This window comes from Tupaia chinensis, unplaced genomic scaffold, assembly GCF_000334495.1.
Source record: "Tupaia chinensis unplaced genomic scaffold, TupChi_1.0 Scaffold000140_1, whole genome shotgun sequence".
NCBI classification, from domain to species: domain Eukaryota; kingdom Metazoa; phylum Chordata; class Mammalia; order Scandentia; family Tupaiidae; genus Tupaia; species Tupaia belangeri.
This window is the reverse complement of record NW_006159610.1, coordinates 7,411,804-7,435,727: the sequence shown is the minus strand read 5'-3', so window position 1 is coordinate 7,435,727 and position 23,924 is coordinate 7,411,804. Positions and strand designations below refer to the sequence as shown.

At 43.7% G+C, this 23,924-nt stretch overlaps 1 protein-coding gene across 6 annotated transcripts in view; it reads right to left on the bottom strand.

Annotated features, from left to right (window-relative positions):
* The window catches only part of TBXAS1 (thromboxane A synthase 1), a 199,506-nt gene that overhangs the window by 144,784 nt on the left and 30,798 nt on the right, over nt 1-23,924 (bottom strand). For all 6 annotated transcript variants that reach the window (XM_027770512.1, XM_027770515.1, XM_027770513.1 and 3 more), the window contains one exon: nt 1,819-1,912. In XM_027770512.1, the coding sequence (XP_027626313.1) occupies nt 1,819-1,912 (94 nt within the window). The remainder of the gene's footprint in view (nt 1-1,818; nt 1,913-23,924) is intronic.

The window sequence follows — 23,924 nt, the reverse complement described above, 5'->3', positions numbered from 1 at the left end:
AATGTTGGCAAGAGAGAAGCAATGATCATAAATAGTGAAGAAGAGTGTTGGACAGAGAAAGGGACAGAAAGAAATATAAAAAGAAATTGAGAAGGAGGCAGAAAAAGGACAGAAATAGCTAATGTTATTTTCTATCTTGTGCCAAAGACCAGCCTCTGGTGGGGGGTGGGGGTGGGGAGGAGAAATGCTAAGGAGATGTTAGAGGGATATTATCAGGATTAACCCAAATTTAGTACTTCCTGCCTTTGTTTGCTTCAGAGGCTCTTCACATACCGGACCTGTTGGCTGCTGATGCTGGAGTTGGTGACAGTGTCCCATGAGCTAGCAGATAAACCATCCGGGTTCTGAGGAAACCCAATGTGAGAAAAAAATAACTTTACAAGATAGTGTCCTAGGCTGTTATCTATATATGCTCACACCACCGGCAAGTAACTGGCAAATTAAAGGAACATACTTAAAATAAAACCTATCAGGCCAGAATATAGCATGGAGGTTAGGGTAACTGGATCCCACATGACCACAGAATGGTTCAAGTCCCACAACTGGTGGCTTGAGAAACACACCAGGCGTATGTGTGTGTGTGTGCCTAAATTCTTGAGAAGAGAATGGAGGAGAAGGGATTATGGTTTGGCCATTCCCCCTTTGGGGGTGATTTCTCACTTTCCTCTCTCTCTTTCTCTCTCTCTGGCAAGTGTATGTACCCTGTAACAAACTAAAAGGAAAGAAAAAAAGAAAACATACCTACTCCTAAATCAACTGCCCCTCCTGACTTTTCATTTCTATCAACACATGATCTTTTTTCTGTTAACCTGACTTTGTGGTCTTAAAAACGGTAAACTAGCCACCCCAGAGAGAGGGAGAAAGAGATGACAGGAAGGCAGAAACCACAAAATAAATAGTGAGAGGGGTAAGGTGGGCAGAGAAAGAAACAGAAAGGAAAGAAATGGAGAAGAGGAAGGGAAAATGACATTTTACCTTGAGTTTCCTATATCAATAAGTCACAAGAGTTCTGAATTTTGCCTCTAATACCCTTATCTTTTCACTCTGCATACCACCCGTGTTCACACCTAGACTTCAGCAACAGTTGGGAGTCTATAGCCCTACTCTCCCTTGCAGAGTGTCTTTCATTTCAATGTCCCTCTCCTACCCCAAAATTTCAAGACACAAATGTTTCGCTTGCCCTTCTGCCCCATGAATAATACAGTCCACCTCTTGTTCACATTCTGCATTCCCTAATGCACCCTAGTCTTAGACTTCTGGTTGGTCCAGGCTACTGGTCAACTTGTACTTTCATTCTCCTGTTTGTACACTTGCACACATGTTAGTTCTCACCTGGTATGTGTGTGTGTGAGAGAGAGAGAGATTGTCTCTGAATCTATGATTCCTGTAGGATTCTCTTCTTCAAGAAGTCTTCCAGAGTGATTCCAGTCCTGACAGATCTCCCTTTTCTCTGAAGGAGGACCACAGCTACTACTAGTGCTATGGTATATTTTGCTATAATATGATGGTGCATTTGAGGGCACAAATAGCTTCTACTCCCTCTGCATTCTAATGGCTGGTATATTTAGACACTCAAGAAATGGGGTTTTGGGTGAATGAATGGCTGATAAGATAATACATCCTGATGAGTGATAAGAGATGGGTGTTTGTAGTCACATAAGGATTCATTCAAGTAGAAGAGGGCTCATTATACCACACAGAGCCATCACACATATACAACCCTGGGTGTGGCTGAGCTGGACAAGAGCAATGATTCATGGGAAAGCCTGCACTGGGGTTAGCAGTTAATACTAGGAGTCCATGGAAGACAGCCCTTACCTGGCGGAAAAATGCCAAGTTTCCAATGAAAGGAGAAGGCTTGGGATGTCTGATGCCTAACTTCTCCAGTCTCGAGAACGCCGATGTAGAATACCTGGAGGGAAAACCAAATTTTAAGATGTAGAGAAATTGAAGTTCTTACTTTTTGTCTGTATTAGGAATTAGAATTATTGGGTTTCCTGGATGTAGGTACAGAGAATAAGTTCCAGTTAACACATCTAAGTACCAAAGAGGCAGGGGCCTAGAGCTACGTGAGCAGAACAGGAACTCAGTAATTAGTAAATTCCTCCTGATTGAGTGATGGGCTAGAATCAAGGGACTGTCGAACGGAGTTGGGAGCTACCTTAGAATGTGGTTCCTTTGCCCCTCCCCCACCCATATTTCCCATCAATAAATTTTTTGCCTTAGGGTGCATGTGCTCACAGGAGAGAGAGAGAGAGAGTGACAATGAGTGGAAAAGCAAGAAATCATCCCACAGAGAGGGTAGCCATGCCCCGATCCCTTCTCCATTCTCCTCTCAGGATCTTGGGCATGCACACACACTTGCCCAGCGTGATTTCCAAGCCACCAGATGCGACATAACCACTATACCTTTTCAAGCCACCAGATGCGACATAACCACTATACCATCTGCTGGCCCCAATAAAGTGCTTTTTTTTTTTTTTTCTAAATGCACCTCTCCTAAGTTAGTGTTTTGTTTTTTTTTTCTAAATGCACCTCTCCTAAGTTCAGTTCCTTTCCCTCTAGTCTATCATGAGCCATTACTCAGAAGGCAAAGCAAAAAACTAACAATGGCAAAAGCTCCCTGTGTAAATCCATGTATGTTCTTGGTCAGGACTGACCCCTTTTACACATGGTTCATCTCTCATCATATTCCATGGCCTAATAGAAAAGGAAAAAATATATGTAAATCCATGTATTTTCTTGGTCAGGACTGACCCCTTTTACACACGGTTCATCTCTCATCACATTCCATGGCCTAATAGAAAAGGAAAAAATATATATATGGAGGGAGCAAGTCATGGAAAGGAGGCGATCCTTCACCAACCCTTACAAACTCTTTAAGTCTTTGTTTTCCCGGCCTACAACCATATGGGAAGCATATTTTCTTAACCCCAAATCAGGAAGCATGGTCTGACAGATTTCTGTGCCACTTTCCAGGAGAAAGTGGCAGCCTGAGAAGTGCGGTGTGGCTGTCAAAACATTGGAGTTACTAGGCTATTTCAACAGTTTCTGTGAACAGAGAGATACCACAGCTACAGTCAGAACTGGCTGAGAAACCCTGGGCATATGGCTCTGATCCCTAGCCAGTCAGCCAATTAGGTCAAAAGTTCAGTTAGCTCAGAAAAATTAATGAGTCAAAGAGGGTATTTGGCATCATGCAGGGATCAGCCAAATCTCAATGTGGGAGCAAGGGAAAACAGAGACTGTCATGGCGATCTGCCTTCCAAGGGGCTCAGGACGACTCTGCTGGTAGACTCACTCACTGGTCAGAGGGATGGAATATCTGCTCTGCTCTTTGACCGCTCCCTTTCCCACCTGGAGCATATTAAAATAAGACTATTCGAACAAATATTCAAATATTCATGGACAGGAGAACATACCATAAGTATTGGTTTGCATAATTCTGAGCAATGGGTCTACTTTTAAGGTGGTCACTGGGAGAACCACATCAAGGCAGAGGGGAAAGGCAGTTTCTCCTTCCTGCTTTCCCAAGATTTCCACCCTGTGGCTACATTATTGGGTTGAAAATGAATTCCCAGGACATCACCCTTAAGTCCACATTCAAATGGAATTACAAACCACACTCAAAAGCCACGTGTGAATTACATGGATTAGTCATGCCAACATTCCTCTTCATTAGCAAGTGTACCAAAGGTCGACAGCAGAGTTTGGAAAAGGGATTCTTTCAAGTAGGCTATGATGTTTTTAAATAATTCCCCTTACGACTAACAAGAAAGACCAAAGAAGACTTCCCAACCCACTTAACATTTTTCTTAACCTCCTCAAATGGGGTGTCTATGTTCATTTCTTCATCGTTTTTTAGTGAATTATTTTCTAAATGTAATCTCTAATGGGTAGAAAGAAATATGTCGATCTTGGGCCACATAATCACATCTTAATTTTGTAATTAGATGTCTTGATTGTCTAAAGGACATGAAGTCTGTGCCTAATTATGCATGCTAATTATTATGCAAGCCCATGCCCTACTTATGTAACTCCACTTACGGAAATACTGCTCGTGTGTCTCTGCACAAAATGCAGACATTTTCAAACATATGGCAGCTGCAGAATGTCCTGGACACAACCACAAACTTCACTTTGGCAGCCTGGACTCCAGTATAGAGCTCGAGCATCTTTAGCTGGGAACTGGCCAATGATTGCTGTAACTAAAGTCCCTGCACCGGAGTCTGCAGGGCGAGATCACTGCCACTGGATATATGAGCGGAACTGCAAAGTGGGGTCAGTGTGTCTCACTCCCACTTCTTTCTCTGTGTCTTTGCTTCATACTCTCTGGTTCCAAGGTCCCCATGATGCCCTTTGACCATCTCAACAGATTTTCTTTGTTTCCCTCTTTGTTTTATTTTATTTTTTGGATAGAGGGTGCCCCTGCTCACCAAAGAAAGAGAAAGGGAGAGAGCACCCCTCAATGGAGTGTCATGCCACAATCCCTCTTTCTCCACTTATCCACCCTGTCAGGACCCTGGGCACACACATGCCCAGTATGTCCCTCGAGTCACGAGCCAGGACAACCATGTGGGATCTGGCTCCCCATGCACAGTGCCCAGCCATGGTGCCACAGGGCTGACCCTCAATAGGCTCTTAATCCCAAATCCATGGACCCTATGTATAATGGATGGGTTGAAGTGTGTCACTCCCAAACTGAAAAATGGAAGTCCCCAAGCTCCAAGACCTCAGAATGTGACCTGATTTGGAAATAAGATTGTTGTAAATATAATTAGTTAAGATGAAGTCATATGAAGTAGCCTGGACCCTTAAGTCAATATGACTATTGTCCTTATAAGAAGATTAAGAAGATAACCCTGTGAAGACAGGACACACAGGAGAACTATGTCACTGTGGTTTTGGAGGCAGACATTGGAGCCATTCAACTGTAGGCCAAGGTATGTCAACGATTATCAGCAATCCACTAGAAGCTAGGAAGGGACAAGGAAGCATTCTCCCCTGCAGGTTCTAGAAGGAGCATGGCCCTGCTGACACTCCGATTCCAGGCCTCTAGCTTCCAGAACTGTGAGACTGTCAGTCTCTGGTGTTTTAAGCCATCAAGTCTGTATTACTTTGATGTGACAGCCCTAGAAAACTGGTATGCCAGAAACACCCATACATGAGTTTTAGACAGTCAATGAAAAGCTTTCTTTTCTAATTTTCTATTAGTTTAAGAATTGTCATTATGAAAGAAATTTTTCTTTTATGTCAAGTCATACCATGAAGTCCTGTGCCATCCAAAAAAACACAGGTGGCCTAGGATGCTACTGTGTAAACGGGTAACACGCAGTCATCAGGCGATCACCGCGTTGTGATATTTTGAACAGCTTTCCTTTGACGGGAATTAATGCAAATGTATCCCACAATTATGATTATGGACATCTGTCATTGTTTACATTAAGGATACTTAAGCTGGAAAATGACAACAGAAAGTATACGTAACTTCAGATAGCATCCTTTGGTTTTATCTCCATGACGAAAGCAATCATTAAATGCTAAGGACATGAATCTTGCCATGCCAGTGGTGCAACTTAGACTGTCCATTCTAAAAATAAATTGAACTCCCACAAATCATTTTAAAGATAAGGTTCAATTTTTTAGAGACTGGAAATTTCCCAATATTTTATTTTTCTGCAGACAAACACCCTCTTTTGAAGGGCTCAACACAGATGTTTTGCCTACTGTTTAGCCAAAGTCACTCACGATCTATTGGGGGATATTTTGATGCTTTGTGTGTTAAAGAGAAGGTCAATTGATTAAGGTTTGGAGCAAACAAAGACAGTGAAAGGATGGCCTGCCTTCCAGCATCTAAAAAAAAAAAAAAAAAAGTCAGGGCTACCTCAGAAACTTTATTAGAAACAGGGCCTTATGTTGCCTTCTCAAGAGGTTTTATCAAGAAATAGGAGCAGAGGTAACCAGCAAGTGGTGTGGTAGTTAAGGCACTGGACATTCCCGCATGACCAACCACAGTTCAAGTCCTGGACCTGGTGGTTTGCTTTCTTACTTTCCCTCTCTCTGTCAAATTAAAAAAAAAAAAAAAAAAAAAGGAATAAATAAATAAAATGAAGTAATTCTTTGAAAAGAAAAAAGAAATAGGAGCAGAACATTAGGTTGCTGGCTTTCTAGAAGACATGTCTTACAGTGTGAAGTCAAGACAACAAAAAGGGAGAGACCTTAGAGAGAAAGCTGCAAGCATTTCCAGACTCAAAACAGAGTCATTTGTAGGAGCTTGTGCTAAACTCTGCCTAGGCCAAGCTGGGGCAGGCCGCAGAGGAGGTGTTTTTCTCATGCTAGCATGCCTGACATCATGAACGGTAATTTAAAGAACTGTGTTAGAATCACGAGCGTGTACAAAGACTACTGCAACCTGCCCCAACAACTACTTCAGCAAGGACATCTCTCCAGGAATTGCCCTGTCCAAACCGTGATGCTACGCTTGTTACTGATCCTGACAGCCAAGCATAATTGTCCCCAGACAACTGGAATAATCCCCTCTCCTCCTTCCCTCCTGCTTGTGGTTTTTGCCATCAAAACTTGCTTGAGGATGGTGAAGTCTCGGTGCATCTGTTCAGGACAGCCTGAATCTGGTCATCGGGCTGTGTGCTGCGTGCAGGCCTCAGCCTTACGCCCAAATAAATTCCTTTTGCTTTTCATACTTTGTCTCAGTTTACCGTTTTAGGTCAGTAAAGCCTACCTGTATCTTACTGTAATTCTAGTGTTTTTCGTTGTGCATTTGTTATATGTTTGAGATCATATTCTCTATAAATTCTGCTATTCTTCTATTTCTACTTCTGCATTTTTCATTTAACACAAGGAAAACTCTCCATGTTATTAATCCTTTATGCATGTTATTTTTATGGCTATATAATATTTCTCATGTTACAATTTACTATTCTGATTATTAAATATTTAGGTTATTTTAGATTTTTTAGCTAATTTAACTTTTGCTACTACAATAATATTTCTGTGCATCAAGGTTTTCCAGACCTGAAATCCATGAAGCACTGCTTTGAAACACTGGGACGCCATGCCAGATTGCCTGGCACAAAAGTTAGCCCAGAGAGTCTCTGCGAGCCTATTCACCTCACCAACACTCATAATTATTTTTCCTCCTAATTTGGTAGACACATCGATATATCTTGATATCTATACTTCTTTAATTACTAGAGAAAGAGAACATTTTTTACATCCCTTCTCCAATTCCAAAAGTATTTCTCAACTTTGAAATGATTTCCTCCTTCATCTCCCTCTTCCTCTCCCACTCTCTCTCTCTCCCTTCCTTCCTTTCTTCTTTCTTTTCTTCCCTGTCATTTCCACCATAGCTAACCTAGGTGGAAGGCAGAATTGTGCTACAACTGATGAATGAATCAGCTGAAAATTGAGCAGTCGTAGATAGGTGTTTGCAAGCTGACTGCCTCCACACATTTGGACCCAGAGTGGAAGATAAGCAGATGGATTCTAAACAGTTTACCTTCACTTAGAAAACAACTCACTAATCTTAATTGCCTTTAAATTCCATTCCCTTTTTGTTCCTTGCCCCAATCCTTCCCTACATCCATAACAACATTCTATCCTTCTATAAGGATAGAAATTACTTAAATTAATGCCGCAAGGCAAGAAAATGAAAACTACAGGTTTCTATGTGAAGTCTTCTCAGTTCCCTTGAGCATGTCCATTTTGGCATCCTCGTCTTCACGTTCAGTCTCTTCTCCATCCCCTCAACACTTTGCTCTCGGCTTGCCCTCCGGAGCGGAAGTCATCTGGTATGCACTTGTGTATCAGGAGTAGCTAATTTTCTCCTAGGAAATGACCTGCAAGCAAGAAGGTTCCTTGACTAGGGCTGGCCTCCTAGCCTAGTAGGGGAGAAGGATCACACAAGGCCAACCGTGGTTGGAATCCCAGCCCCAAAGGCTTGAAAGTCCTGTGCCTCAAATCCTAGGGGATGGAGAAATGAAGGAGAAAGGATTATGGCATGACCATGCCCCATCTGGGGGGAAGTTTCTTGTTTTCTGTCTCTCTTTGCTGAGTAAGCATGCCATGTAATTAAAAAAAAAAAAAAAAAAAAAAAACAAAGCTCATTAACTAATTTTTGTAGATCTTTTTTTTTTCTTTTTTTTTTTTTTTTTAACCATAAGAATCTGGGGCCAGCCAGTGGTGTAGTGCTTAAGGTAGCTGAATCCCATATGGCCAACTGTGCGGTTTGAATCCAGATGCAGGGGCCTGAAAGACATGTCAAGCACGTGTGTACACATGCCCCAAATCCCAAAGAGAATGGAGAAGGCCATGGCCATCCACCCGGGGGTACTTTCTCTCTCTCTCTCTCTCTCTCTCTTTCTCATGTGCGCGAATACGAACACTATTGCAAAGTAAAATAAACATTTTTTAGAATGAGAGAATCTGGTATCTCCTTTTCAGAGCACCTCTTTTTTAGACAGCCAAGTCAATCATCAGAGGGTACACTGAGCCAGGCTCTGCAGGTGACAAGTGGTTCAGTGTAGGGGTCTCACGGGACCCTAGAGGAATAACACTTTCCCCAGCCAAGCGCGTCCCTCTGAAGAGCTGGCAAAGAGGCAGTGATCTTGCTGCATTACCCCCTCTTCCCCACTGAGGTACAACGCCACCACCTCTATTGCTTCATTCAGTAAGGTACATCTTAGGTCCCTCTGACCCATTCGTCTAGCATATGCCAGTGCGTCACTATTTCAATTATTATCTCACTAAAATACTTTTGTATGTCTTCCTCATTTTAATTTTAAAGTTAGTCTAGTTCAAAGGAAAAAAAAAACTATTGGATTTTTCTTGAAATTGTACTAAATTTATAAATGTAATTATTATTATTATTACTACAACAAGTCTTCTCACCTATGAAAGTGCTACATTTTTCCATTGGTTTTGTTCTATTTTTTTTCATTGTCAGAGGGCACATGGGCTTGCCAAACAGTGGTAGTGACAGAGAGAATCCTGCAGTGGTGTAGCCATGCTGGAACCCTTCCCCATTTCCTTATCCGGTCAGGATTTAGGGAAAACACACACCTACTCCTGGCATGTTTGTCAAGCTGCCAGGGCCAGGACTTGAATTGTGAGTCAGCCCTGCCCACTTAACAACTAGGTTATAGGGGCCAGCAGGTGGCGTGGTGGTTAAGGGCGCTGGACTCCCACATGGCCAACTGTGGTTTGAATCCTGGACCTAGCAGCTTGCTTTCTCACTTTCCCTCTCGCTCTCTGTCCCTCTAAAATAAATAAATAAAGTTAAATAAAATAATTATTAAAAAACAAACAAAAAAGAAACTAGGTTATAGATTCAGATGCGGTTTCATTCTTTCTGTTCTTCGGTAACATTTTATAATTTTATACACAGAAGAGTAACTTTTTGATACACACTTTCTAAAAATTTTATTATTTTTTTTTAATTTGCTATAGGGCATGTGTGCTTACCAGAGAGAGAAAGAAAGTGAGAAAGCACACTGCCAGGTCTGGAACTCGAACCATGGTCAGCCATGTGGGAGTACAGCACCTTAACCACCACAGCACCTGCTGGTCCCAATACATACATTTATTTGATATTGACATTGCTCATATGTAGGAACCCCATTTTTAAAAAGGTCAGTCTTATCATCAATGATCTTTCTGAACTTTACAATGACTTCTACTGATTTACATGTTGATTTCCTATATTGATAATTATATTTCACGCAAATAATATCAGTTTTTCCTCTTTCTTTCTAATCCTTTTTGTTTCACTTTTAATTTTCTTTTCTTATTACATTGGCTAGGCCCTCTAGTAAGATTTTAAAAGGAAGCCTTCAGAATGAGCATCCTTTTCTTGTTCCTGACTCTACAGGCATATAACTAAGTTTTTAAAATAAAGTGTAATGTTTTGCTATATATTTTTGATAAATATCTTTTACTGGGTTAAGGACAACTTCTTCTATTCCTAGTTTTCTTGGAAAAGTTTTTTTTAAATTAGACTTATTATAAGTTCATCTATTTTATTTATCTTTCAAAGCACCAACCCTTTTTTATTGATTGTTTCTCATTTTTATAGTTTTCTATTTCATTAATCTATGCTCATATTTTGATTTTGGTCTTCCTTCTATTTGCATTTATTCTTGTTCATTTTTTTTTCTTTTTCTTTCAGCTTAACAAGTTAGCTCATTTCAATGAGTGTGTTTAAAACTAAAAATCTCCCTTTTTAAGTACTTCTTTAACTTCTTGAACTTTGTCTCACATATTTTGAAACGTAGTATTTTCATTGTCTTACCATCACTTTCTAATAGGAAACTTCTGAATATAAAACAAGCTATAAGATGCACACAAGAAAATCTCAGAGGGACAAATACTGGAGTTGCAAGACCTTCGTATTGTTTGGAAATTCTGTCAAGCTCTGTACATACGATTTAGTGAGCAACAGTTACTACAATTTGTCCTCTAAGATCCAGAAAAGGGAACTGCTTATAATCTTTACTCCTCTGGGGGAAAAAATAGAGAATTACTGAACAAATACATAAATATCTGGCTAATGTGCAGTTCTTTCCTCAGTAATGTAAATACCACAAAAATACAGTCATCACAGTTAATAACTTGACAAAACTTCGTCACAACACAAGAAAAACACTTTATACATTTATGCAGACATCCAAGAGTTATACAATTCTTACTATTATTATAATTTACAATAGTTTTTCAAGTTTCTGATGTCCCAGGCATCATAAATGCTTTTTAAACACTGTCTTGTATGAGCCTTTCTATAGCATATCAAAGTAGAAACAAATATCATTCTCATAGCACTGATGAGGAAATTAAGGCTTAAAGAGGTTAAATAACATGTCCAAAGTGCTAGCGCTGCTAAGTGACAGGTCAGAATGGAAACCAGGCTGCCAAGATTTCAAACACAAACTCGACTACTCCACTGACCTGGTCCTTCCTGTTCTTTAGGCTAGGACTTTGTGGCTAAACCACCACAGGAGAATACACAGAGTATCCTGAAGTTGCCTAGGAACCGGAAGTAAAATAATAACAGTTTCTAATGAACTGATGATCCTGATGACAGAGACACATGATGGGGGTAGCAGGAAAGAGAGAGAGAGAGAGACAGAGAGAGAGAGAGAGAGGAAGAGGGAGTCTTTACCTACCTAAAATATCTGGCTAATGTGCAGTTCTTTCCTCAGTAATGTAAATACCACAAAAATACAGTCATCACAGTTAATAACTTGACAAAACTTCGTCACAACACAAGAAAAACACTTTATACATTTATGCAGACATCCAAGAGTTATACAATTCTTACTATTATTATAATTTACAATAGTTTTTCAAGTTTCTGATGTCCCAGGCATCATAAATGCTTTTTAAACACTGTCTTGTATGAGCCTTTCTATAGCATATCAAAGTAGAAACAAATATCATTCTCATAGCACTGATGAGGAAATTAAGGCTTAAAGAGGTTAAATAACATGTCCAAAGTGCTAGCGCTGCTAAGTGACAGGTCAGAATGGAAACCAGGCTGCCAAGATTTCAAACACAAACTCGACTACTCCACTGACCTGGTCCTTCCTGTTCTTTAGGCTAGGACTTTGTGGCTAAACCACCACAGGAGAATACACAGAGTATCCTGAAGTTGCCTAGGAACCGGAAGTAAAATAATAACAGTTTCTAATGAACTGATGATCCTGATGACAGAGACACATGATGGGGGTAGCAGGAAAGAGAGAGAGAGAGAGACAGAGAGAGAGAGAGAGAGGAAGAGGGAGTCTTTACCTACCTAAAGCCAATCTCTTCACCTCTACTCTTTGTCCAACCCTCACCCATTTTCCTCAATTCTTTCTTTTTGGTACACTGATTTCTCCTTTCCTTCTGGGTCATTTCTATTAGCAATATAAATATATTCTAGTGTATTCCATCTTAAAAGAACAAAACTTTGATGGCAGCCATTGCCTGTTTTTCTTCTCTCCTTCCAGTAAACTGCCTTGAAAGCATTACCTAGACTGTTCTCTCCCTGTCTATGCCCTTGGTCTCTTCATCTGCTCCAACGAAGCTTCTGTACCCACAACTTCCCTGAGACTGTGCTTATCAAGACATTGATGTTTTGATCTTGTCAAGCCCACGATTTCTTGCTGGTCTTTTTACTTGCCCCTCAGGAATATTTTGATATAGATGAGCATGTTCTTCTGCCTAAATACTTTCTTCTCTTTGTTTCTATGACATCACTTTTTCTTCCTCCTTTCCTTCTGTTGGTCTCGTCACTATAAATATCACCTACAAGTCAATAATTCTGCAATTCTGCATTTCTGTCTGCAGTTCCGTTTCTCTACTGAACTCTAGTGCTCTTATTCCAATTTCCCACTCAGCTGCATCCTTTTTCTTTGTCTTTTTTTTTTTCCTTAGAGATTTTCCTTGTAGGGCACATGTAATCACCAGAGAAACAGAGAGAGATAGGAAGCAAGAAATCATCCCACAGGGGATGACCACACTGCAACCCCTTCTCTTCCATTCTCCTCTTGGAACTCTGGGCATGCACGCACATGGACTCGGCATAAGTTTCAAGCCATTGGGTCCAAGACTTGAACCTTGGTCACCCATGTGGGAGTCCAGCACCTTAACCACTGCACTACCTGGTGCCCTTTCAGCTGCATCCTTTCCATGTATATCAGGCACTTTACACTTAGCATATTTAGATCTGATTCAACCTTTGTAAATCTGTTGCTCCCCAGTCACCTCTACATCATTATTGCAACCACGATCCACCAATTGCTTAAGCCAGAACCTTTGAGGCATTGGAGATTGTATAATTCTTTAAAGTATCACTGCCTTGGGACCAGCAGATGGCATAGTGATTATGTTGTTGGACTCCCATGTCATCAGCTGTGGTTTGAGTACCAGCCCTAGCAGTTTAAAACCCAAGCTGGGTGCCTGTACGTGCATGCCCAAAATCCCGAGAGGAGAAGGGATTGCAGTGTGGCCATCCTTCCAGGGGGTGATTTCTCCCTTTGTCTCTCTGTCTCTCCAGTGAGTGCATGCATCCCATAGCAAAAAAAAATCTCCAAAAAAAAAAAAATAGAATGACTGCCTTTCCCAATTGGAGCATTATATATCTCCAGTCCCTTTATTTCAGGCAACACAGTGACTGGAAGCAGGGTTTGGGGTGATGTGGCCACAAGCCAAGGAAGCAAGGAATGGATATGTCCTTAGAAGGCCTAGCCAGAAGGAATCAGTCCTGCTAATACCTTGACTTTAAACCAGTGGGACTGATACACAGACGATGTGGTCAATAAAATAATTACAATGGACCATGACAGTCAAATATATTTGAAACCGTGAGTTTATAATGATACAAAAATATCATGTGATATCATGTGTTGCCATTGGAAGATGTTATACAGTAAACTCATGATACCATGCTAGATACTTCAGCTACGTGAATCAAAAACCTAAGTAGATTTTGAAACTCATTAATGAAATCATCTGCAATTAGAATTATGTTAAATGTATAGCAGTGTCCTTTTTAGAGGACTCCTGAGTCCTTTCTAGAAAGACCCTGGTGATTGCATTCAGGACTCACCCAGATAATCCAGAATACTCTCACTCTCTCAAAATCCTTAATCATCTCTTCAAAATCCTCTTGTCATTGTGAAAGTTGTCAGAATCAAAACTGGAGTCATTTGTGTTAAACCCTGTCTAAACCTAGCCAAGGAAGGTCATGGAAGGAATATTTTCTCACGCAAACATGCCTGATACCAAAAACTAGCACCAGGACTCTGCCAGAACCACACCCTTGCACAAAGACCACTGCCCCTCCCAACCTGACACAGGATTACTTCTGCAAAGACTTCTGCCTAGAAACCACCTGTCCAACCTTGAACTGATGCTGCACTTGTTATTGGCCTTAGAAGCCAAAGATAATTATCTCTAAACAATTACTATAATCCCACTGTCCTTTGCCAGTTTATAGATTTTGCTTTTAAAACCTGCAGAAAGATTGCAAGACCTCAGTGCACATGTTCAGGGAAACCTGAGTACGTTCACCCGAGATACACCTAGGCTACAGTCTTCAAACTTGGCCCAAACAAACTCTTTCTGTTCAGTTTCCCTTTATGGTGACACCATTCATAAGTTCTAGGGATTAATACATGGGCATCCTGGGGGATCATGATTCAGCTACCATACCAACTAATATTATAAATGGATCCTGGCGTTATTTTGAAGTATGCCTGGGGGGAGGGGGGAAAGGAGAAGTGACGACGATGAGGACTGTGAGTTGGCTTGGGTTTCCTGTTTAGACAGAATTTGATGGTGTGACTGCTGAGGAGTCAAGGGCAGGGGCGGCGGGGGAGGCTCCAGCTCACGCAAACGTCCAGCTTGCACGATACTCAGCCTCTGCCCCCGGCAACCCCAAAGCAGGCATTGGTCCCCCTGCCACTGCAACAGCCAAGGAGCCAAGCATTTTGAAGAAAAGGTTGCAATGAACAAGTAAGTCATCCAGTTGATAGCTATTATATTATATTATATTATATTATTATATTATATCATTGGGAAAGTCATGACATATTTTTCTATGCAAAAATGCATCATGACTTTTCCATTTTTATCCTAACTGTTCAGGGCAGGAAAGACAGTGGAATCACTACATCTTAATTAGTATTAAGGCCCTAATCTTCAAAAATCAGTCATTTATATAGCACCTTTACAAACTTGGCCAAATCTGCAAATAATCTGTACTATCACTGACTTCCCAATTTTCTTTAAATAAACTTACATGCATTTATTTTCAAAGGAAATGTCATGTCATGATCCTAGATGGAAACCCATACCGTTTTCATAAATAAAAGCAAATGGCAAAAGTAAGCACTTCACAGGAAAGATTTTAGAAGTCTGCGTACCCTCACCTGCCATCTGCGGTCCACAGGCCACAGCCAGGAAGACGTCACTCCCCAGGGCGGGCCACAGCTTAAATATGAACTGTCCTCGCTGTTCTGGCTCAGTTGATAGCTTAACCCCATGGCCAGAGAATGACGAAGGAATCTCAGTTTTTGCTCAGAGTATACATGGAGAATAAAATCAAATAAATCTTACTATTCTGTATTTCATTTTGCAGAACTAGAGAGAGCTGATCTGCATTTGACATCAGGTGATTCCAAACCATGAGGAGAGTTTACCCTCAGGAAGGGGAGAAGTCCCAGAAGTGAAGCCCTTTGTCACAGATGGGGCTAATCCTCACTGACATGTTACAAATGAAGAGGACCACTGGGCTGACAGGCATTCACTGCCTGTCTCTCTCATGCCAAGCACAGTGCTGAGTGCTGGGTGCCAGAGACTGTGGAAACCATGACTGGCACACCCTAGTCTCCTGGCACTTCCAGCCTAGTGGATCAGATAGCCAATCAATGGCTAACGACAGGTAATTGGGCATTTACATTGCGATCTCTGCGATGAAGACACAGCACGTATCCGAGGATGTACAAATTAAAATACAAGCTGTATATTTTGATCATTCTTGGCTATTGAGTTGTATTTGTTGCACCTGAAAAACATGGCAAATGGTCTCTAGGCTTATTATTTCCCCCAAAAAAACTACTTTGGAAAAATAAGTAAATAAAACAAACTAGGGTAGCCACGGAGGACTAATCCTCAGAAATCGATTTACCTGAGAGCACAGGCTTCAAAGCTGGCACCATCCACAGGAGCCAGGTGGAGCTTCGTAGCAGGGGAAGGCACTGGGAGAGGCTGCACCTTGAGAGGGAAGGCTGGCCAGGAGGCCACAGGGAAGAGCGAGCATCATGGGTTCATGTGTGGGAGGAAACTGCATAGAAATAGCCTTTAGGGCCAATCAGGAGCATGATGGTTAAAGTGTCTGGATCCCATTGGCTGACAGCAAGGTTCAAGTCCTGGACCTGGCAGCTTGAAAAACACATGCATAGGTATGCATGCCCAAAATCCTGAGGAGGAGAAGGGATTGTGGGCATTGTCATTCCATGCCCCCCACATACACACTCCAGCGGGTGATTTCTCTCTTTCTCTCTCTCTCTCTCTCCCCCTCTGGCAAGTGCAAACACCTTATAGCAAGCAAACAAACAAACAAAAAACTGTCCTTAAAATGAACCATGCTGTGGGGCTGGCAGGTGGTGTGGTGGTTAAGGGCATTAGACTTTCACGTGGCCAATTGCGTTCAAGTCCTGGACTCAACGGCTTGCTTTCGCACTTTCCCTCTCTTTCTCTCTTTCTCACTCTGTCCCTCTCTGGTCAAATTTAAATAAATAAATAAAGATAAATAAAGTAATACTTAAAAAAGAAAATGAACCATGTTTTACTATCTCAAACATGCCCTAAAATGTCCGTCCCACCCCAAGAAAACCCAGCCATTTAAGGAAGAACCAACTGGGGCTGGCAGGAGGTGAGGTGGTTAAAAGCACTAGATTCCCACATGGCCAACTGTGGTTCACATCCTGGACCTGGTGACTTGCTTTTGTGCTTTCCCTTTCTCTCTCTCTCTCTCTCTCTCTTTCTCTCTCTGATCAAATGAAAAAATAATAATAATAATAACAAATGGAATAAAATAAATTTTTTTAGAAAAAAGGAAAGAAAGAGCCAATTAACACCCTCTAGGATGAACAGCAGCAAATGGCACCAGAGTTGGGGGATAAAAAGGGTGGGGGCTGGGAGTGAGGCCCAGAGCTAGCCGGCCACAGCCTTTGCTCCCAACGCTCCGCCACCTCACACGGTTGTTCGCTAAGGATTCTGGGAGAGTGCCTTGCCCTTTGGTCCCAGTGAGAACTAAAGGAGATCGCTGAGGGCTCGGCAGACGGCATGTCGTGATGTGAGTACACACGTGACCTACACCTCTGTTTCAACATAGAGCAGCGCAACTGCATTATGTCATAAAGCCAGGTAAGTGACTGATACTTACGAAATATTTTTGAGGTTGTTTTTTTTTTTTAAGTATTGGTTATTTCAATTAATTTAACCAGACTGAGCTATTCTGTGTCAATGATATATATTGGGTTGTCAGAAAAGTTGTGACTTTTTTTCTACTTTCCTTTTCCAAAAATATGTCACGACTTTTCCAACAACCCAGTAGATGCAGCACATAACTTCTCCCCGAAACTCTTCCAAATCAAGAGGGGGAAAAGGCTCAGTTAAATATATCAGTAGAAGTACACTTAAATATGAACTTATATCCTATGCATGTAAACTTTAAAAATCTGCCTCTTACAACTCTGCCATTCCCACCTCATCTAGCTTGTTCTAGGAGCTAGAATTTGGCTCAGAGGTAGGACTTTTGCTTCCATGAACTCAGGTTCTCCCCACACCAAGGAGTGCGGCCCTGCCGCAGAAGGCCAAGTCCACAGAGCCACAGACAGGGTCCTGGTTCTTGAGCCACGAGTCACTCCAGCTGCATCTTGCAGAGGTGGAAAAATACCTTGGGCTCCCTAGACCAGCAGGGGCATTGCACAAAACAACTTAAAGGACCCGTGCCCCTCCCAGATGAGGCAAGGGGTGAGGCCACAGCCTCAGAGACCATCTCTACCTCTGTCTGCCAATTAGCAGGCTGGGCCTCACTGATAATTGTGCTCTCAAGGTAATGGCTTGTTTAAGTAATTGATGATGCTGTCCTCATTGGGGAATCTTAGCACATCAAAAGATGTTGAGAAAGCCAAAATTCACCTGGAGTCTGAATTAATCACTTTGTCAAGCACAACAAAGGTTCTTCTTGCTTTGCTAATAATCCCAGATGAGGTAGCAGCCCTCAGTTAAATAAGGAAACTGTGGTGCCTTTAATTAATGTTTCAAACAGCTTTCTACTCCAGAAGCACTTTCTCACTTGCTTCACGTTTATAAAAATAGGAGGAAATGCATGAGAGCAGGTATTTTCCAAACTTCTCAAGTGCAGCAGAAGTGAGACCTGGCTTCACCAGAGTTCACAGAAAAGAATCTGGGGCTTTAGCTGACCGTGAGGTCAGTGGTGGTTGTGCCTGGGTCAGGGGAAGTTCAGCCCAGTGTGACTGTAAACGCTACTTACTGTGTGGCCTTAGCACTTCCCTCTGCCCCGGTGTGGCTCTTGCCCACCACTGAATACTAACCCTAGCCAGGCTGCCGAATCAGCCTTCCTGGACTGCAGCTCAGACCCCAGCAGCCTGCTAGCCTGCGCTCTTGCCGACTTTCCAACCCCTAACTGCCTCTCCAAAGGCTTCTTCACCAAGCAGCTCAGGCTTCCCCAGACTCCTGACAGCCAGCCCCTCACTCCCTCAACCCCCACCTCAGCCCTACCACCTCCTCCGAGAGTCCCCAGCCAACCCAAGCTCTTTGCCTGGCATCCAGTCACACTGCAGCCCCAACCCAAGACCACCCAGGCCAAGTCAGAGCCACGGACTCTGGTGTGTCCACAAGGGGACACTGGGTGTCTTGCTGGGTTGGTCTTATCCCAGCTACATAGCCATCTTCAAGAGGACTTTTATGCACCCCTAAAGCCACTTGGAAGCTGATGAGCAGGATGGGAAAGGTCTGAAAGCCATTTAATTGAGTTCAGCAATCTTTACTGAGTGTAGAGACCGTGCAAAGGAGGAGTGAAATGCACGCAGCCTCCAGAGAGTTGTCTTGTGAGAAACAAACTGGGAACGGGCTTTACCCTGGACTTGGAGGAGTCACAGTAACTGCCTTCCACATACCTCTTATCTTGTCTAATAATGCCCCATGCTTTCTAAACTGGCTGACAACTAGAAACTTCAGGGCAGGACCAGATGGTGGTACAACACTAAGACGTGACACTCTGTGAGGCTGACCACATGGGGAGGTCCTGGTGCGTGTCCGGGGACCTCCCTGAGTGCAACAGGTGTACCCATGGATCAGGCTGGCGGGAGCTGGGGGTGGTTCTCAGCCCAAGACAGTTGGAGTACTGACTCATAGGAAGGAAATAAATGCATAAACCTTTTTAAAAGGTTTTAAATTTTCTTGTATTATGTCAGAGGGCAACGCACACATGAAAGAGAGAAAAAGATAAAGGGAGAGAGTAAAGCACCCCTCGGTGGGGTGTGGTCACGCTGCAATTCCCCTTCGTCTATTTCTTCATTTCATCAGGATCCTGGACACCTGCACCCAGCACGTAAACCACTGGAGCTGGGGCTCAAACTCTGGTCAACCGTGTGGCAATTGGCTTCCTCTTCATGGCATTTAAGGGGCTGGCCCAAGAACTTTCTTAACAAAAAGAAGGGAAAAAAAAGAAACAAGGAAGGAAGAAAGAAGAAAAAGGAAAGGAGAAAAAGAAAGAAGAAAGGGAGAGAGAAAGGAAGGAAGGAAGGAAGGGAAGAAGGAAGGAGAGAAGGGTGCTATAGGGCGCCTGTGATCTTTCCTACATCTGCAGTCACCCAGCACTTTCAAACACCCCCAAAGTATGTTCTCCACCCTTCCTCCTAACGCCACTGCTCTATTTCGGGCTAGTTGTCTCCCCTTGGGCCTGGACTCTTTTTTTTTTCTTTTTTGGGAGAGGTTTTTGCTATAGGGCGCGTGCGCTCGCCAGACAGACAGAGACAGAGATAGAAAGCAAGAAATCACCCCCCGGGGGGATGGCCATGCCACAATCCCTTCTCCTCCATTCTCCTCTCGGGATCTTGGGCACGCACACACATGCGCTCGGCGTGAGTTTAAGCCACCAGGTCCGGGACGTGAACCGCAGTCGACTACGTGGGAGTCCAGCGACATAGCCATTACACTAACTGCTGGTCCTGGGCCTGGACTCTTTAACAAAGTCCTGAACTCACCCTCCAGTCTCTAGTTTCCCCCTACCCAACAGCCCTTCACACTAGTGCTGGAGGAATCTTGCTAATGTGCACGTCTGACATGTGGCCTGGCTCAGAATTCCTTCTTGGATTCTTGTCATTTTCAAACTAACCACTAACCTCCTCTCTTTGGTGCACAGAACCGCTAGTGATCTGGCCCCACCCTGACTCCCAGCCTCACTGTAAATCACCTCTATCTCCCTTTAGACTCTCACGTTTCTAGTTATGCCAAGTTGTTTCACCTTCCTGGCTTTTGCCCATGGTCTTCATCAGGGCCAGTACTAGTGTAAGGCCAGAGCATCAAATTTAAGGAGGCCCTCACTCTCCAGGCTGTGGAAATGCCAGCCCTTCTCTTGCACAGCCCGAGAGCGAGTGCCTTTCTAAACGCCACCCCCAGGTGCCCGCTTCCCTCATCAGATCCCACCCCACTCTCCTCTCTACCTGCTGCGTCCATGCTTGCTCCACCTGGCAAGCCCTGACCATCCTTCAGGTGTCTGCCCAGGGGCTGCCTCTTCCCAGGGCCCAGACTACCCCAGGCACATGGAGACACTTTCCTTGGCCACTCAGAGTTTCCTGATTCCCTAAGAGGAGGCTTGCGATGAAGAGCAGGGCACAGAGCGTTGTTTGTAGGAGTATAATCCTGCCTAAGTTCACTATTTACCCTACCTACTCCTGTTCCCATTGTGCGGGCTTAGTCATCTGTAGTTAATCCTTTGTTTTTATGAAGTCCTTAAAGAACCCTTGAGACGTTGTTGTGAAAGAGAAGCATCTGCCTCTCATGAACCCCAACAGACAATTAAATTAGAGCCCAGAGAGGGCAGCTGGGGCTGATCCCGCTTCGGTGTCCTGCACAACAAAAGGGAACAGTTACACAGTGTCCCCGTGCGCTGGGAGCTGTCCTCAGTGCTTCCCCCACACACACATTTACTCCTCCCCACACTGTGTGGGACTTGCTGTTATTGTCATTTCCATTTTGCAGATAGGAAAACTAAGACTCTACGAGAGATTAAATAGCCAATGTCACAGCATTAGTAAGTAGCAGAGCTGAGATTCGAACTCAGACTGTCTGGGTTTGGAGTCTGCTCTTTGCTAGCAGGCTCTGCAGTCTTTCCTTTTGCATTTGCAGAAAGTCAGATCGCCCAGGACCCCACCTGTAAGAAGACAGGAAGGTGTGGAAAGCCCCACTTCATTCACTTCTGTAAGCTAATGACTCTAAAGCCCCAAAGATTAGGTGCATGCCACATTACGAAACTCTATTATCCCGAGTTTGAATCAATCGATCAACTCCCGAATTAGCACAGCTCCAAACCTTGAAATAAGGACAGATCAACTTAAAGTGAAGACCAGCTTGTGCAAAGAGTAAAGTTGTTTCTTTGGCTCACTAAGCGTAGATCTTTCTGAGTAGCCAAGGTGGGTACATGAGGGCGCTGGGTATGAGTACTGGGTACATGAAGAATTCAGAGATTCGTTTCTAGCCTAGCAGGCGTTCAAAAAGTATTTGCCAGTTAGGGTTGAGGTTATGTCTTCACAAACCAGCTAACATTCCCATCTCTCTCTATCACATTGTGACCCACTGTGGGCTTGAAAAAGACCTGGGAAACCCAATTGTGACTTCCAACTTGGCAGACAGTTTAAAGAGCTTAGGCAACTCAAAGCAACACAAAAATATTGTGAGCATTTAAAAAAATATTTACAATCCCAATGCATCTTGTTTGTTACTGTAATCCCCAAATCTTTGTCTTGACCTAATTCTTGGCAAATTTACCCACTAACTTTTGATTAGCTTTTAGCTACAATGGTCAGTTGTGGGTTTAACTGGAAATTATGTAAAACAAGGTCAAGGGGCTGGCAGGTGGCATGCTGGTTAAGGGCGCTGGACTCCCACATGGTCGACTGAAGTTTGAGTCCTGGACCTGGTGGCTCTCTCTCTCTCTTTCACTCTCTCTGTCCCTCTCTGGTCAAATTTAAATAAATAAATAGGGGCCACTTGCTAGTGGCATGGTGGTTAAAGGTGCTAGAATCCCATATGGCCGACCATGGTTCAAATCCTGAACCTGGTGGCTTGCTTTCTCTCTCTCTCTCTCTGGTCAAAATAGAAAAATGATAACAAATAAATAAATCTTTAAAAAATACATACGTACATAAAGTTAATTTAAAATAGTTGTTTTTAAAAAAATGTCAAAAATGATGGCCCCAGCCTACTCATGGAGTCTCGGTGCTTGTAGTTCATCAGTGTGGTTGGTTCTGGCTCTGAACCTCTGGGCTCTGAACCAGGTGTTCAGACCAAAAGAACCTGCCTGACTCTTCCCCATCGCTGACCCATCTGGGTTTGGCCTCTTGGCCCGCTCCTGCACCTTGCCATCACTTTCATTATTACAGTCCCTTGTCCTGCTCCTGGCTTATCCTAACCATTCCTATCTAGGCATTTGGATTAGGTCTCTACTGCTGCGTAACAAATTACCACAAACCTAAGTGACTTACAGCGACAGGCATGTATGACTTTGTAATTTCTGAGGCTCAGGGAGCAGGGAGCAGGTTAACTAGTGGTTTTGGCTCAGGGCCCCCCTAGAGAGCTCTAGCCAAGCTGGAGAACCCACAGCCAAGCTCATTCCCATGGCAGGAGGCAGATTTCACCACACGGGCTTCTCCACAGGGCGTTCAACATGGCAGCTGGCTTTCCCCCAAAAGAGCAATCCAAGAAAGACTGTGAGAACCCAGGATGGAAACCTTGGGCAGGCCTCATAGCCAGACCTCACATGGTCAACCAAGGTTCAACACCTGGCTCCAGAGGCTTGGAAAAATGTACAGCCTGAATTCATGCATGTCCAATGTGGGAGGCTGCTGCACCAGTGAGTCTGCCGAGGTTCCTCAGAGAGCAAACAATTGCCATGATTGGTTCCCTTCCAAAAACCTGACCTTTGAAACTTTGTTCTGATTGGCCACTAGAATCCCTCAAATTTGCATATCTGACACCTCATGATTGGTCCAAAAGCAACCAATCATAACCCACTGTTTAGAACCAATCACGGCCCACCGTTTACAACCAATCACGGCCCACTGTTTACAACCAATCATGGCCCACCGTTTACAACCCACCAGCATGTATATAACCATGATGCCTGGCCCACAGTAGCCAGACGACCAGGAAGATGACACAGATGACCAGGAAGACGACGACAACCAGGAGAGCCTGAAGAGCTGAAACACCGCACAATCTCTAGACGACCCTGAAGACCCTGAAGAGCTGACACTGCATCGTCTCCAGACGACCTGGGAGACCCTGAAGAGGTGTAACACTACGTTGTCTCTGGACGACCCTGAAGAGTTGTGACACCGCGTCGTCTCCATGCTGCTCACAATAGACGATGCAACCCTGAAGAGTTGTAACACTGAGTCGTCTCCGTGCTATACCTTGCTGCCCACAATAAACAGACGACACTGAAGACACGGTGTCGTCTCCGTGCTGTAACACTATGCCGCTTGTCCCGGCTCTCACTCCTTCACTCAGGAAACCTGTTCGGTTGCCACCCGGGTCAGGACACGTGGTGCCCGAACAGGGACGGGACAGTCCAAGATCCCCAAAGGCTGGAGTAATGAAGGAGAAGGATCGTGGCAAGACCTTGCCCCACTGGGGACGTGCTTTCCTCCTCTCTCTGTTTCTCTGTCTCTCTCTGGCAAGCACACATGCTCTCTAGCAATTAATAATAATAATAATAACCTAACCTTGGGAGTGATGCACGGTCACCTCTGCTGTGTTCCATTGGTCACACTAACTGGCCTTGGTCAGTAGGGGAGGAATGATGCAAGGGAATGAATATGGAGCAGGGACTGTCAGGGTCCCCGAGGCTGGCCACCACATCACCTATACCCCAATGGGAGCACACTTAATAAACTGGCATCCTCCGTCCCTCGTTTTGCCTTGGGTGAAGCCTTGTAACGCCTGTAAGCTGTTTCTTCCTGTGATGAAGAATTGAAACAAGATACAGCAATTCCATTCTTCATCCCAGGAAGATTTCTCGTGCCTGCTCTGTGTCAGGGACTCTCCGGCTGCCCTTGACCTTCACTGAGAGAACAGGTAAGATCCACGTTGCTGTAGGGAAGAGTGAAACCAGG